At 63.4% G+C, this 15,098-nt stretch overlaps 2 protein-coding genes across 3 annotated transcripts in view; one reads left to right on the forward strand and one right to left on the reverse strand.

Moving 5' to 3' along the window:
* The window catches only part of DNLZ (DNL-type zinc finger), a 4,737-nt gene extending 650 nt beyond the window's left edge, over positions 1–4,087 (forward strand). The window contains exons 2-7 of the mRNA XM_006900636.1: positions 770–909; positions 1,616–1,749; positions 2,507–2,600; positions 2,687–2,760; positions 2,960–3,141; positions 4,022–4,087. Coding sequence (XP_006900698.1) covers positions 770–909; positions 1,616–1,749; positions 2,507–2,600; positions 2,687–2,760; positions 2,960–3,141; positions 4,022–4,087 — 690 coding nt within the window. The remainder of the gene's footprint in view (positions 1–769; positions 910–1,615; positions 1,750–2,506; positions 2,601–2,686; positions 2,761–2,959; positions 3,142–4,021) is intronic.
* A 462-nt stretch (positions 4,088–4,549) lies between these two features.
* The window catches only part of GPSM1 (G-protein signaling modulator 1), an 18,032-nt gene continuing 7,483 nt past the window's right edge, over positions 4,550–15,098 (reverse strand). For both annotated transcript variants that reach the window (XM_006900572.1, XM_006900573.1), the window contains exons 8-14: positions 14,765–14,873; positions 13,880–14,003; positions 9,092–9,162; positions 8,365–8,544; positions 6,098–6,239; positions 5,531–5,739; positions 4,550–4,756 (exon numbers count right to left, since the gene is read on the reverse strand). In XM_006900572.1, the coding sequence (XP_006900634.1) occupies positions 4,550–4,756; positions 5,531–5,739; positions 6,098–6,239; positions 8,365–8,544; positions 9,092–9,162; positions 13,880–14,003; positions 14,765–14,873 (1,042 nt within the window). The remainder of the gene's footprint in view (positions 4,757–5,530; positions 5,740–6,097; positions 6,240–8,364; positions 8,545–9,091; positions 9,163–13,879; positions 14,004–14,764; positions 14,874–15,098) is intronic.

Raw genomic sequence — 15,098 nt, forward strand, 5'->3', positions numbered from 1 at the left:
GCCAGCTATGGGGAGGGGCCTTCTCTCAGGGGGAGGGGCCAGTGAGTAAGGGCGGAACATGGGCTGTGGGAGGGGCGATGACAGCTATGGGGAGGAGCCTTCTCAGGGGGAGGGGCCAATGAGTAAGGGCGGAGCATGGGCTGTGGGGGGGCGATGCCAGCTATGGGGAGGGGCCTTCTCTCAGGGGGAGGGGCCAGTGAGTAAAGGCGGAGCATGGGCTGTGGGAGGGGCGATGCCAGCTATGGGGAGGAGCCTTCTCAGGGGGAGGGGCCAGTGAGTAAGGGCGGAGCATGGGCTGTGGGAGGGGCGATGCCAGCTATGGGGAGGAGCCTTCTCTCTGGGGCGGGGCTGTGGGGAGAGGGGCATCCAGGCTCTGGGGAGGCGTGATGCTTTGGGAAGTATGAGATATAAAGACCTTTCCCTAGAGGGACAGTGACAGTAACGAAGGAGACTAATGAAGGGTGAGAGGGATGTTGAGGGGCTGAGCCTTTGTAAAAGAGGTGTGGGTTGGGACTGTGAGAGGTTGGGTCAGCCTCTCAGGGTCTCAGGCCCTTTCTGGGAAAGGGTGGAACTAGGACTATGGTAAGGGGCGGGGCTTTTTGGGAGGGGTGGGGCCAGCCCTTCTGGGGCGGAGCCTGCTCAGAAAAGAGGCGGGTTCCAGTGCCAGAGGAACCCTTCCTAGGAGGCTCAGGATTTTGGGGAGGCCAGGGTCTAGTCCCAAGGAGGAGCGATCCTGAGGGTGGCCTTATGTTGCCCTCTGCATGGTCAGGTCTGCAAGACCCGGTCCTCCAAGCGCATCTCCAAGCTGGCCTACCACCGGGGCGTGGTCATCGTCACTTGTCCTGGCTGCCAAAACCACCACATCATCGCGGACAATCTGGGCTGGTTTTCTGACCTGGACGGGAAGAGGTGAGGTGGTGGGGGTGCGGTGGTGGTTTGGAGGTCCAGTGTCTGGAGCCGCACCCAGCCTGGCTGGGCTTGGGGCGCACTCCCCTCTGGAATTTCATCTGTCCCCTTTAGCAACCCAGCTCCCTGACCCTGCTGGGGTCAACAGAGTGTGTGCTCACCTGTCCCTAATCCAAGAACTGCAGGTGAGAGTGTCCAGGTTGAGTCACTTTCATGGGCTGGTCCACTATGAGGCCAGCCCCATAGACCCGCCTGCCCTCTGACGCCCTTGCAGGCAAGACCAGACCATGACTCCATGAATTCTGGCCCAGTGCTCCAGGTCACCAGAGTTAAGGGTAGGGGCTCTGGTGGTGACCACACCAGGTTTTGGGAGTACGAGATATCTAGTCATGCTTTTCTGGGCGTGCAGAACATTGGAGGCAGCTGAGCTTCCACGTCACCTGGGAGTGGGCCGTGGCCAAGGCTGTCGTCCACCAGGCCTTGCACTCCGGCATCACAGCTCTTGAAGGCCCCCGGAGTGGACTTCCCTGTCTTGCTGTCTGTGTGTACCCCAGTGTGGCTGTGTTGAGTGCACCTTCCTTCTTTGGGTGCCTAAAGTGGCTCCTGAGGACAGGACTCTACCAGGGGCTGGTGAAGCTCTGGCCAGTGACCCATGTGGCCTCACTTCTCACCACAAGTGAGGACCCAGGTAACAGTGCTTGTTTCTCAGGAATGTCGAAGAAATCCTGGCTGCCCGCGGGGAGCCTGTGCGCCGTGTGGCTAGCGAGGGGACCGTGGAGTTGGTCTTGGAGGCTGCGGCGCTGCAGGCCCCTGTTGCCCTGGAAGGGAGCGAGGACGAGGATTGTGCCCCCCCTGCCAAGTCAGAGGCCACCTGATTTTGCCCTGGAGACTTGCCTGCTGTGCCTTTGAGTGACGCTCGGCCCGACGTCTGCGGGCCGCTGCCTGGCTTTTGTCAGTAAACAGACTCTCTGTTTAGTCCAGCCCTGGGCCTTCTGTTTTCTGTTTCCGTCTGTCGGCACCCTGCCACGCACAGGGGTGCTGGGGCCCCTGCAGAATCCTCAGCATGGGACTCCGCCTGCTGGGTTCTGGGGGAACCGTGGCATGGGTCCTCCTTCCTCCCATGTCCACAGTCATCAGACGGTAGGGGCATCTGTCCATCCTGTGAGGCACCTGCCAACCTCAGCCCTGAAGCCCTGACCCTTGGCCGCTGGTGGAACAGACATGACTCACACCCACCAGGGCTGCCCTGCAAGGGCCCACACTGGCCAGGGAAGCCCCAGACGCGAGGGGCGGGTGTCCTTTGTCTCCGTCTCCGCCTGTTTGACGGCTCAGGATGTGCCTGTTTACGGAGCAGATTTATTCCTGGAACGTTCTGGGCTCTGTGACCTTCAGCACACACCACGGCCTTGGAGAAGGGCGGTGGGAGGGAGGGTGCAGCTGGTGATGGGCGGGGGCATGAAGCCGTTATTACCGGTGTCACTGCTCCGTGTCACGGCTGTGGGCCTGTGGGAGGCTGGGGGCGCTCACATTGTTCTTGCTGCCTCGATTACCCCCTGTCCTTTCCCTCACGGACAACCCTCCATTATCCATCCCCACCCAGGCCGCTGCCACTTTGGGAGCCTGTCCCCTCCTGTGGGGCACCAGGGCCACAAGCTGGCCATCTCTGTGGTCTTCGAGATGCAGGGGACAGTTTGGTGTGCCTGGCTGGTTCCTGGGGGACTTGGGGCCGGAGGCCTGAGTGCTGCCTAACTCCTCTCTAACCCCTCACTTTTTGGATGAGGAAACAGGCTGAGAGCACTGGGCTGGCTGAGCCTTCCCCAGCCCCCACCTCCAGCATCATTGCACCCACCCAGGGTGAGGCTGAGGGAGGCATCCCTGGGTCCCATTGCTGTGCTCCAGTTAGTGGTCTTTGGGGGATGAGGTGCTGGGGGCTGCTCCTGACCGCTGAGGTTCTCAGAGCCTGCGCGCTCAGACCTGTGGGCCCACAGGCCGCTTAGCACCTGGTGTTCTCTCAAAATGGGTGTCCCAGACCCCTCTCCTCCCCTGCCGCCAGCCGCACCTGCCTTCCTGCATCCACCTCTGATTCCCAGTAGCCAGGAGAGGCAGTGCCCAGTCCCAGCCCTCTGTTCCAGCGCTCGCTCACCCTCCCTGCCCTTGCATGTGGTCTGCCTGGCACGCTGGGGCCTCCTGGCCACTCCAGCCAGCTCCTGTGCCCACATGTCCCCGATGTGGCAAGTAGGTCCAATGCTGTCCAAGATATTCTCAGGGCGATACTCTGCTAGCCTCTCCTTTGGGGTGACCTGTCCCTCTACACACCAGCTGAGACATGTCTCCACTACCTGTGGACAGCACTGGCTAGCTGTGGTGAGGTCCACCCCTGGTCTGTGAGCCCTCAGCTACCCATCACTCCCACCTGCCATGCTCAGGGTCAGCCCTTGGCTGCCATGATGCCCCAGGACTGGCCATCTGCTGGGGGATGGGCACAGTGGACATGGCCCACCAGGGACTGTGGCTGACCCAGGGAGCTGACGGGCCTGGACACTCCTGCCCTGGGAGAGCAGCACCCTGCCCACAGCCCCACCCTCCGTACACCCCGACACGACAGCCATCACTGAGCAGACTTTATTTTGTAGGGAAACTGAGAAACAGTACCTGCTGGGCTGACATGAGCGATAAATACATGTACATTCAAATATGCAGCACCCAGCCACCCTGCCTGCCCACCAAGTGCATCTGCCGGGCAGAGTTGGCCCATAGCGGCCACAGGGCAGGCTCCAGGCTGGCACCATCCTAGGCATGGGGGCTGGAAGGGCAAGGGTCTGACTCAGGGTCTACCAGGCAAGGTGTGGGGTCTCCTCTGAGCCCGGTGCTCCCAAGCTCCATCTCTCCACTTCAGCCTTGGAGGGCCCCCTGACACTGTCAGTCCAGCTCTGTATGCCCACTGGGTGGCCCAAGTCTAGCCCTGGACTAAGGGCCTTTGAAGAGCTGAAAATGTTGCTGGACATACTCTTTAAGGGAGAGCCTACAGCCCGTGGAGGCCAGAGGGCTGGACCGGGGGCCTTGGTGCGTACCACTTCTCCCCACACGGCCAGGCAAGGCTCCTCTGTCCTTGCAGCCTTCTGGCCAGGTACAGGGTGGAGGGGAGCAGGGGCCCAACACAGTGGCCTTGGTCACCCTCTGATGGCCTCAGGAGCCCAGCTCTTTCCAGGACAGGCCCCAGGGTGCAGGAGAGGCTTCTGATGAACCAGGGGCTTGGAAGGCTCCATCAGGGTCTTCACATTTTGCAGGGGATCTGGTCCGAACATAGAGGGTGTGGGAGGGCATGGGGGGCTGGGCAGCACCAGGACCTGGACATGCTGAGGCCTGGCTGGACAGGGCAGTGGGCCTGTGGGAAGCCAAGTACCAGGCAGGATACGGGGTCCATATGCCCTTGCCCATCCCAGGAGCCCTGAGTACCCCAGCTCGCCATCAGGGAGGGGGCTCGTGGAGTCATGGCACCCCACCTGGCTCAGCAGGAAAAGCTGGGGTGGCCCAGAGCTTGGCCGCAGAAAGGCGTGGCTTCTTGGGGTCCGAGGGCATTGGTGGGTGATGTGAGCCCTGAGTTCGGGAGGGGCAGGGGGCTCGCCCGCTCCGGGAGGAGGCCTTAGCTGGCACCAGGCGGGCCCTGCTGCTGCGGCTCGGGTGGGCTGGCGGCCTCCGGCTCGGGGCTAGCTGCAAGGTCCACCCGCTGCTCATCCATGCGCTTGGCCTGCACCCTCTGGATGAGGCTGAAGAAGTCCTCATCTGGCATGGTGGGCCCTCGGGGCAGCATGGCAGGCGGTGGGCAGCGCTGGTCATCGATCCTGGAAGACTGGGCAGACAGGGCAGAGTTGGTGGCCGCGGAGGCCCTCCGAGGTGTGTTCCGTGGGCTCAGGAACTGTCATGTCTGCTCAGCGGGGCTGTGGTGAAGCTCGGCCAGCTTCAGGGCTCGAGGGGTGCTTGACCCGAAAGGCTCAGTGTGGTGAGCAGAGGACAAGCAGCCTCAGAACTGCCCCCGACACAGCCACCCTGGGCAGGTGGGGGCCGCAGCTCAGGGACCACCCCTCGGGTCAGGTGGCGGGCGCCAAGCCAGGCGGCTGGTGCAGGGCCCTGAGCAGGCTGTGAGGGAGCCGGCGCAGCCGCTGGACGATGCGTGTGGGTGGAGGGTCCTGGGGGCAGGCCCGTCGTCCCCTCTGTGGGAACACAGTTTTCTGCAGACCTCACCCGCAGGTACAGCCCAGGTCTTCTGTATCAGTGCCCACCTGCCCCTCAGCCCCGCCCCACCTGTGGGGGTACCTGTGCCCTGTCTCCCTCCCCTCTGCCCAGGGCACCCAGGCTTCCCAGGACTCGGGCACTCTCCACTTACAGGCCTCAGCCCTGAGCAGGCTCCAGACCAGCTGTGGGCTCCCAATCCTTGGGGCTTCCTGGCTGTTTCCTGCTGGGCACTCGCTAGGCCTGCCTCCTGCGCATTCAGCTTTGAGCCCCCTTGACCCTTCTGCTTCTAGGGAGGCAGCCGTATCCAGGTGTGGCTAAGACGCCAGCCTGAGGCCTCCGACTGCAAGTGGAGGGCACAGTGGCCCTCAGGTGGCTGGGTGCTTCAGCCTACCTGGCACTTGATGAGCATGTTGAAGAACTCGTCCCCTGGCTCCTGCGGGTCGCTGTCCCCACGCAGGTGGCCCAAGTTGTTGTGGGTGATGCGGAGCCCTGGCAGACTGCCCACGCTTGCCCGCTGGTCATCCAGCCGGCGGCTCTGAGAGCTGGCAATGAGGTCGAAGAACTCCTCGGTCTGCGGGGAGGCTGTTAGAGAGGACTGGGCTGCGGGATGGAGGGTGTGGTCAGCGAGGGTCCAGGCAGGGGGGAGAGTGAGAGTGGGGGACAGGGGACAGGCAGGCCAGCGTGGGTCCAGGGAGCTGTGCTCCACACCCCTTCATGGCTCAGTGACACCCCCCGCCTGCCCACCACGTCCTGCGGGCTGCCAGCCCCAGGTCGTCGGTGATGGGGGCCTGACAGTTCTGGAGCTGACGGTAATTACACACTTGTGCAGGAAGCAGCATGATGTGGACTTGGGCTCAGCGGGGAGGGCAGGCATCTCTGGTGACAAGGGGCTCCCGGCGGGGATTGCAGGCCGAGGCCTGTGCCCTGACCCTGTGGGCCGGGGCTGGCTGGGGCTCACCGATGCGCTCTTCCAGCGTTGGGGTGGCGCCGGGATGGCTGTCCTCCAGTGGGCAGCGCTGGTCATCCATCCGGCTGCTCTGGGACTTGCTCAGGAGGTCGAAGAAGCACTCCTCATCCGAGGACGGGGCCCGAGGGAGACTCTGTGAGCAGAGGCTCATCAGTTCCCTGTGCTGGTCCCCCGCACCCGCACCCCAGCCCAGAACAACGGCCTCACCACCTGGTCACTCGGCTCAGTGGCCAGACCTGGCTGAGGACGCGGTGGCAGCAGACAGCTGGGCTGTCCCGGGCAGGGGCTACTGGACTTGCTGAACCCTATCCCCGATGCTGCCACCAGGCCCTGCCCAGCCCTGGGGGTCATAAGTTGGGGTGAGGAGAGAGGGGAGGTCAGTGTGCTGGGCCTGCAGGCCTGCACCTGCCACCAACAGGTGGGGACATGGAGGGGAGACACCACCCAACCCAGGTTCCAAGGGGCCGTGGTGTCCTGCGGCCCCACCTGCCCAGCTGGGCAGGAAAGGTGAATGCTGAGAGCCCAAGGGGCTGGGGCCCCACAGGTCAGGTGTGGGCAGGCAGGAGAGGTTTCCTCTACATCTAGCGGATGGAGGTCTCCTGGGAGCACAAGGGCCAGCCAGGTGGGGTGGACATAGATGTCCCCATGTCTGGCTGGAGCTGGCTTCATCTAGGTGCCCGTCCCAGGAATGGAGAGGGCCCAGGGACCCAGTCTTTGCCCCGAATCCTGGCTCCTTCTTTCCAGAGGGTCTCCTGGTCCTTCCTAAAGTCTGGCTCCAGTGTCCTGCTTTCTCAGTGCCCTCGGGTCCCAGCCAACACAGAGCTGCCTCGGTGGTGGGTTCCAGGATGGTCAGTCACACGGAGACTGCCCTCCTGTCCTGCAGCGTGCTGGGATGGTGAGCAGCTCAGCTCCCTTGTGCACGAGTTTATGGCGACTCCTGTTGGCCGAAGTCACACTGACCCCTCCCGGAAGCCTGGTCGGCCAGGACAGGGACAGAGATGGCTTGGCCATGTGCCCACCCCTCTGACCAGCCACCCACCCCTGACAACCCAGCCTGATGACCACTAACCCTGCTGGCTGCTCACCCACTCCCACTGCCCCCTACCCTGCCGACCACTCATCTGACCTAGACACACTTACTGCCTGATTTCTCCCCACTCGCTCTCCCCAGTCCTCAGCACCCCCAAGCTCACCCCTAGTGGGGCTCTGAGGCCCAGAAGGACAACTCTGCAGGCTGACCAGTGAGCACTCCCCGAGGGGCCCCCACTCACACCGGGTCGCGGGGCCCGCCTCACCGAGGTGGCCGGGAGTTAGCATGGGACCCTAGGCAGGACGCCAGGAGCCAGGCACCTCCGCACCGCGGCCACGGTTCTCTGCAGGGACCCACGAGCAGTGAGGAGCCCACAGCTTAAGTAGCGGCGTCTGGACCAGGGCCCTCCCAGTGCCCGCCCTCCCTCCAGTGCTCCGCGGGGCGGGGGAGCGCCCTCGTGCACGCACACACACACCCCCATGCTCGTCAGACACTGCTCTGTACCCTGAGCAGCATGTCAGGCTGAGCAAGCGGGCACAGGGGATGGGACCCCGTAGCTCCTCTCCCAGGCAGCCAGCCCAAGAGAAGCCCCCATCCCCTGCACCAGGGCAGGGGCTACAGGCCCCAGCGAGGAGCGGCTACCATCGGGCAGCTGGCCTCAGTTACAGCATCTCCTGGCTTCCATGGGGAACGGAGGCTGCTGGGCACCCCGATGGCCTCCCTGACCACTGCTGCCATTTCTGACACCTTCACTCCCACAAGTGATGACAGGTGGGCTGAACGGAGACAGGCACGCCTGCCACTCACTCCCCACGCTTACAGCGCTGGCAGATGAGGGAGGCCCCCCACGTGGCTCCTTTTGGGGGAGACTTTAAAAATAACCCTCCTGCAGGGAGGCGGGTGCAGCTGGGGGTACAGTGAGTCATGGAAAATCAAGTCCCCAGGAAGCTGTTGGTGTAGGCACTGCCTCCCAGAGCCCAAGGCCATGTTTCCCCAACCAGGGGGTGCAGGTTGCAGGGTCTGCAACCCAACTACTATGGGCACCTGAGCTGCTGTCTGGACCCACCAGCCTTCCCAGCTCCTTGTGTCCGTGGCGGGGGACGGGACGGGACTGGACAGCCCTGGATCGCTGTGACCACAGGTTGGCCCTCAGTTCTGCGGGACGATGGGTGAGCAGGCCTCAGATCTCTGCCCCAGCTGAACCCTGCCTTCATGGTGCCGCACGTACCATACGAGGCACCTGCACCCGGACGTCAGCGCTGTCCAGTGGGGAAGGGCCGCCCTCCCGGGGCCTCCGCTCTGCAGCCTCCGGCCCCTCCTGATACTTCCTACTCCTTACTGGCAGGGGGAGCGTGTCCCGGCCCGGCCCCCACCAGTTCCCTGCGTGGTGGCTGTCACCATTTTGCTCCTGGGAAGAGAAGGCCAGACATGGGAGCCTCTAGCCAGCCCCAGAATGTCCCCACACCCTGCATGGACTATGTCCTGGGGGACACAAACGGGGCAGGAGTGCAGGCCCATGAGGACACTGAGTGGGCGCCCCCTGTTTGTACGCGAGCTGCTCAGTCCCCTGGACACACATTGCTTCTGGCCTGAAGTCAGAGCCAGCCCAGGATCCCCAGGCCGCCACATCCTGACCGGGCCATTATCTCCATGTGACAGCTGTACCCTGTCCAGGAATAAGGGGCCCAGTGAGCAGTGTGGCTGTCCCCGGCCATCAGTCTGCCAGGAAGCTGGCCACTCAGCAGCTGGCAGCGGGGGGAGCGGGCACTGACAGGTGTGCAGGGCAGAGGCCTGGAGGGACAGGCAGGAAGAGTGCAGGGCGTTCAGGTGTGAGGGCCTGTGTGGTCATGATGGGGCACAAGGCACTGAGCCATTATGCTCCGGCCCATTACCCCCACGCCTTGACGCAGCCTCTGACCGCACCCAGGTGCCCCAGCTGCCAGAGCCACACTCACCCGCTCCAGGGGGGGCCTCAGAAGGTCCCAGGTCTCTGCACTCAGCCGCTGTGTCCTCTTGGGCCTGGCCCCTGGAAGACAGCAGGGCGGTCAGCCAGTGCCCACCTTTATGCACCTTTGTCCCCACACTAGCCCAGTTCCCACCCACCTGGTGGGGCCCAGCTCAGGCCACTGGCCACCAGGGCCCACAGGATGACCCGTATGAGGTCTGGCGGTGACGGTACCTTGCACACCCTTTGTTAGTCCTCCTTCCACACATGCCCTGAGGGTTTCGCCTCCAGCTCCAGTCCCGGCTCTCAACATCCCTGCCCTGTGCCCGGCCTCCTTGCACCGTCCCTCTGCACCCTTAGAGCCTGGCCTCAGCCTCCATGAAGCCCCATGGCCTCCCCTGCCCTGTCTTTGGGGGCCTCGCTGGATTCTTGACTTGCAGGCTGTGTGGACTCCTGGCCATGCTGCCCTGCCCACTGCGAGCCCAGGCTGGGTGGGAGGCAGCAAGGGGAGACGGACGTGGGAGGAAAGATGTTTCAGAAGAATCCTGAGGCCACCCCCCCCCATGACATGAGGGTAGAGGGTAGGATGACACTGGCACTGAGAACCCCTGCATCTGGACACACTCAACGGGGTGCCTACTGGGCGTAGTGGAGCCCACAGCCCCAGAAGTGTGTGTAAGGAGACCCCCAAAAGAGACTGTGTGAAGAAACCCCAGGAAAGAGACAGCGGGAGCTATCTGGAGAGAGACTGGGGAGAGGGGACCCCAGGAGCGGGACATGGGGGGAGATGCTGGAAGAGAGATGTTAGAGGGAGACCCCAGGAGAGGTACGTGGAGGAGGAGAGGGAATCCTAGGAGAGGGCATGGAGGAGGACCCAAGGAGAGGGACTAGGGGAGAGGAGGCCTCAGAAGAGAGACATGGAGGAGGGGTGACGCCAGGAGAGGGACATAGAAGAGGGAAACCCTGGAAAAGGAACTAGGGAGGAGGAGACCCCCAGGAGGAGGGGGACCCCAGGAGGACTGGGGGAAGAAGGGGACCCCAGGAGAGGGACTGGTGGAGAGGGCAGAAGCGGGGCACACCAGAAGAGTGTGGCAAGAAGGCGTCAAGATTTGAGAGAGGACCTGATGGTGGAATGAGTTGGGGTTCAGCTTCTAGCACCCCTACCCATAGCCGCCATGTTCTCCACAGACATGAGACAGGTCGTGTTCCGCGAGGAGGAGAGGGGTGCAGGGGTCACCTGGTGTCCTGCGGGAGCTCCAGGCCTGAAGTGATGCTCTCTAGATTTCAGGAGCAGGACTGACGGCCTGGCAGAGACAGGCTAGGGGCCGTGTCTTCCTCCTTGTCCTGCCTTCCGTCTCTGAGGAACCACACCTGACTCCTGTGCTCAAATGGCCCAGAAATGAAGCTGCCGGCGCAGAGTGTCCCAGGCACTCATCCAACGGCCGCCAGGCGCTCCTGGGCTACTGATGCAGTCCTGTGTCCAGTGCATACCCGGTGCTGACCCTCCAGCCCCAACATGGAGGCCTCAGGCCTCCCTGGACAAGGGGTCATACCAGCTGATCTGTCCTGAGACCACCCCCTCTCCTCTCAGCTGCCACATTCTGCCTGAAGTGGGTACCATGTCTGAGACGGAGGTACTCGGGTACCTGCCCAGGTCCAGCTCTGAGGCTGAAGGACCCAGGATGGTCTGGGAACAGGCTGCCATCTCTGGGGGATGCCCGTTGCCTGCCTGGGTTAGGAAGGCAGCTCTTGAGAGTAAGGACGAAATGGGAGATTGTTCCAGAATCAGGCGGGCGTGATCGACCCCAGGCCCCCCCCCCACCGGGGAGCAGTGGAGGTACTGGAGCACCTCCTACTCACCACACCCAGGCAAAGTCCACCTCCTTGCCTGCCATGTGACCTAGCGCATGACTCAGTTTCCCCACCTTGCCTTGAGTTCCGGGGACGCTCACTGATGGCTTCTGTCTTGCCTGAGCCTCCAACACAACATAGTGTGGTGACCGGTGACTCGGCCATCAAAATGCACCCTCTGTTTGGGACCGGACCGGAGTGCTCCTACTGCCCTGTGGCCTGACGGGACAGTGCCTGCCGCCTCCAAGGTCAAGGTCTGGAAGCATCTCTGGGCACCACCCCCAGGTCTGACCTCTCATCGCATTGTCGTCACTGTTCCTGTCACTGGTCCAGCACTGGACGTGTGTGGCCAGCTGCCAACTGGTCCCCACTGCCAGGAGCCCCAGCAGGCACCTTCAAGAGCCTCACCCGTGCTTACACCCCACCTGCAGCTAGTCCATTCTGAGGTTCAGTCCACATGGGCCCCGGAGCCAACAGTCAGTCTATATAGCCCCCTAGAGTCAGCGGTCAGTCCACACGGCCCTCTAGACCAGCAGTCCGTCCACATGGGCCTCCAGAGCCAGCAGCTTAGGCCATATGCCCTACACCCTTGGTCACACACCGGTAAAACCTCCGGCTCTCGAGCCTTGTCCCCTCACCTCTCCTGCTCTACCCTCAGACCGACCCAGCACCAGAGCCTTCCCAGCTCGCTGTCCCCCGGCCCATCACCTCATCTTCCTCACAGCACCTGCAGCCCCCTACTCGCCCATACAGGTTCTCCACTTCTGGCCCACAGGCTAGTCCCCACCGGCCCACTTTGGTCACTCTGTAGCCCACACCTGTTGGTCTCGGGCCCCTGCATCCTTGCTATGAAGCAGGGGGACTGTGTCTGTCCTGAAGCTGAGGGGCTGGGCCTGGGAAGGGCCAGTGGAGAGCAGAGCAAGGCAGTGACCCCTCAAGCACCCAGACACATGGAGGAGACTCTGATCGGCCAAGGGCCAAGCTCAAGAGGAGGGGCAACGATCAGGGCTGAAAACTGCAGCGGCCCCCGCTGTCCTCAGCCGCAGAAAAGGCCCCTCCACATTAGGACAAAGGAATGCTTGAGACCTGGCCTCTAGCTGGCCACGCCCTCAGCCCACCTCACTACACTCCCCTGCGACCTCCTCCCCTCACCTGGGGCCCATTCAGATGCCAGCAGAACTACAGGTGGGACCAGAAACCCCTCCTGCTGCCCCGCTGTGATGACAGGCTCTGGTTGTGCTCTGTACCCCTCCCTTTTTAGAGGTCCCCACTCAAGCTTAGTGAATGAACGTGTGTGTCCCCCTAGAGTTGGTCATCAACCCACTGCCCTTGGGACAATCGAGGTCCCGCCAGAAGGCTCACCTGAGGAGGGCCCTTCTCCAGGGCCCCCGGGCGCTCGGGTTGGGCCTCTGTCCGGCAGCCACATCCCAGGGGCCACTGGGGTCCCGAGCCGGGATGGCCAGTCCCACCTCGCCTGCACTCAGCCGGCCTCCCGGGACACTTCTTCTCAATGTCCACTGGTGGATGGCAGCTGGCAGCCCACGCCTACAGGGAGGGGACTTCCGGGGGCTGCCGTCCAGAGCCCCCCTGGCCAGGAAGGGTCCCAGCAGGCAGGCGGCAGAGCGGAGGAGGCGGTAGAGGAGGACAGAGCGGCCTTGTCCCAGCGCAGCAGGGCCTTGCCTGCCTTGGCCCCCCTTCCCTGGCGCTGACGGCCTGGGGCAACTTCCCAGCCTTTGCCTGCCCCACCCCCCTGCCTGTGGGGCCCCCAAAGGGTGGCAGCGCTGGGGCGATGAGCCAGCCCTCTCAGTGGGCACTGGGGGTGCTGGGCAGTTACCTCTCCTCCGACAACCCCACTGGGTAAGTGAGCATGCCAGCAAATCCTGGGCCCTGCTGTCTCAGTGCCCTCTCTGCTGTCTCAGCACAGGCATGTCAGAGACCGTCCAGCATGCCCACAACCAGCGCAGCGGCCACTTGGAATGTGGGCAGGAGGTGGCCACTGAAGACCAGGGGCTGCCCCAGCGGAGGGGGCATCCGAAGAAAAGCAAGGGGCAGACCAGCTCCCTCAGCCACTGCGAAGATTCCAGGACTCACCCTCAGAGACCACTCCCACGCTAGAGACCCACCCCCACTCTAGAAGCCACGAAGGGGCCCAGGATCAGGCCCCACACCAGGTGCCAGGACGGGCCTTGGGACCCCCTTCCATTTGTGTGAACCTCTTAGGGTCTCATGGTCCAACTTCACGTTAGGCATCACCAGGGTCCCCCGGACCCACCCTCATACTGGGGACCATGGAGGGTCCTGAGACCCACTGCACATTTGGCATCAGCTCCCTGGCCTTGTTCTTGGCTGAGGGTCTGGGAGGAAGGACAGACCAGTACCCCGCTCAGAAGGGCCTCCATAGCCTTGTCCCTCTGCCCTGCGAGGCCTGCACTGGCTGCAGAGTGACAGAATCACCCCGCGGCCACTCCACCACCCCAAGGTTAAAACTCCGCACAACCCCTGCCCTTCTAAACAAGACATGGGGCCCCTGGCCTTCCTCCTTCTCAGCGTCCCACCCTCATGTGACACCATCGTCCTCCTTGGGCCCAGCCCCACTCCGGGGGACCCTCAGGCAGGAGGGGAACAGTGCTGGTCCTTCAAAGGGGGGGCTAAGCAGAGGGGCAGGGGTGGAGAGGACCACCTCCCCTTCCTGTCTGGCAGCCCCACCCTGCATGCCTGTCCTGTCTGGCCTATGATGCCCTAACCCTGCACCCACAGTTCCTGAAGCATGGCTGGGGCCCACCCTGCCCAGGCGGCACCCGTCAAGTCACCACTGTCCCTGTCAACTGTTGAGAGCCTCCTCGGACCTCACACCCAGTTCCTGTGCTGTCCCCAGCTCAGGTCAGCAACCCCGTAGGCCCGCCCACCTGCCCAACCGGCCCAGCCTTGCCCACCCAGCCAGACCCACCTTGGGCCTCGTAGCCAGCCAGGTCGGGCTTCTCCGCGGCCGCTGGGCTAGTTAGCCGGCCCAGGACCAGCTGCAGCTGTGCCAGGTTCATGCGGGCTGTGAGCTCCCCGCTGCGGTCCCCGATCTGCATCCAGAGAGGTGGGGTGAGGGACGCCAGGGTTGTACTCTGAGCCCTCAGACACACTGGACGTGGGCAGGGCTGTGCTGCCCCTCTGTTGCTCCCTCTGTCGGTGGTGTGTGCCACTGACTCGGAATTGACCCATCGCTGACCCGCCAGCAGGTTTTCAGAGGCAGTAAATCACATGGGAGGAGACTGCACATCCTCCTGTGGGGCGGCTGGTGGATTCGAACCGTGTGCCTTTGGGATTGCAGCTCAGCTTCTTACCATTAGGCCTCCAGAGCTTCCTAGTGTCCACTGAGGCCCCCGTTACATCTTTTGAACAAGTCTAAGCCTGTATCATCCCAGAGTGGACACTTGGGGTGCAGCCAGCCCCCCTCCAAAGATGAAGCCTGTCCTCTCCCCAGAGCCCATTCCTCTCTGCTGGAGCACAGCCCTGGATGATGGGAGGTCCTGGGGGAGCACTCTGGAGACCCCGCACCATCCCCTAAGGGAAAGGCTAGGTCTGGGGAGCAGGAAAGCGTCCTGCCTGCCTCAGCTGACTGTCCATCAGGAGAGATGGGTCAGCCTGCGTGGACGCTGATGCTGCAGAGACAGGAGACTCCCACCTGCAGGCTGGGAGGACACAGCGCCCCACGCCGGCCCCAGTGGAACAGCAGCTGTGAGACCTCAGGGGGGAAGGTGTTACTCGGAGAGAGTCCGAGGTGGGGACAGAGGACCCAGGAGGTCTGGAGAGGAGCCTGTGGGGGCAGGGGTGTCCGACTCACCTCCTGTGAGATCTCCAGGTGCTTCTTGGCGAAGGTCAGCGCCTGGGCAGGGCTCCCCATGGACACGTAAGCGTTCCCCAGACTCCAGCACGCTCGGCCCTCACCCACTCTGCAGGGCAGGGAGACGAAGTCCACACCTGCATCCCTCAGCCCCCACGCCTGGGACCCTGGCAAGGCTGCGTGCCCCCGTGGTCACCAAGGAGCCCCAACCCTGAGGGCTATGGATGCGATGGTGTGTTCCCCAACTGTGGTGACCACCTTGCCAAGCCTATCCAGTCCTCCTGCATGCAGGGCAGGGGGTGCCCCAGGCAGGTCAGGGGAGGGGATGGCCTGG

This window comes from Elephantulus edwardii, unplaced genomic scaffold (genome assembly GCF_000299155.1).
Source record: "Elephantulus edwardii isolate Elephantulus edwardi_28Jun2011 unplaced genomic scaffold, EleEdw1.0 scaffold00289, whole genome shotgun sequence".
In the NCBI taxonomy this organism is placed as follows: Eukaryota; Metazoa; Chordata; class Mammalia; order Macroscelidea; family Macroscelididae; genus Elephantulus; species Elephantulus edwardii.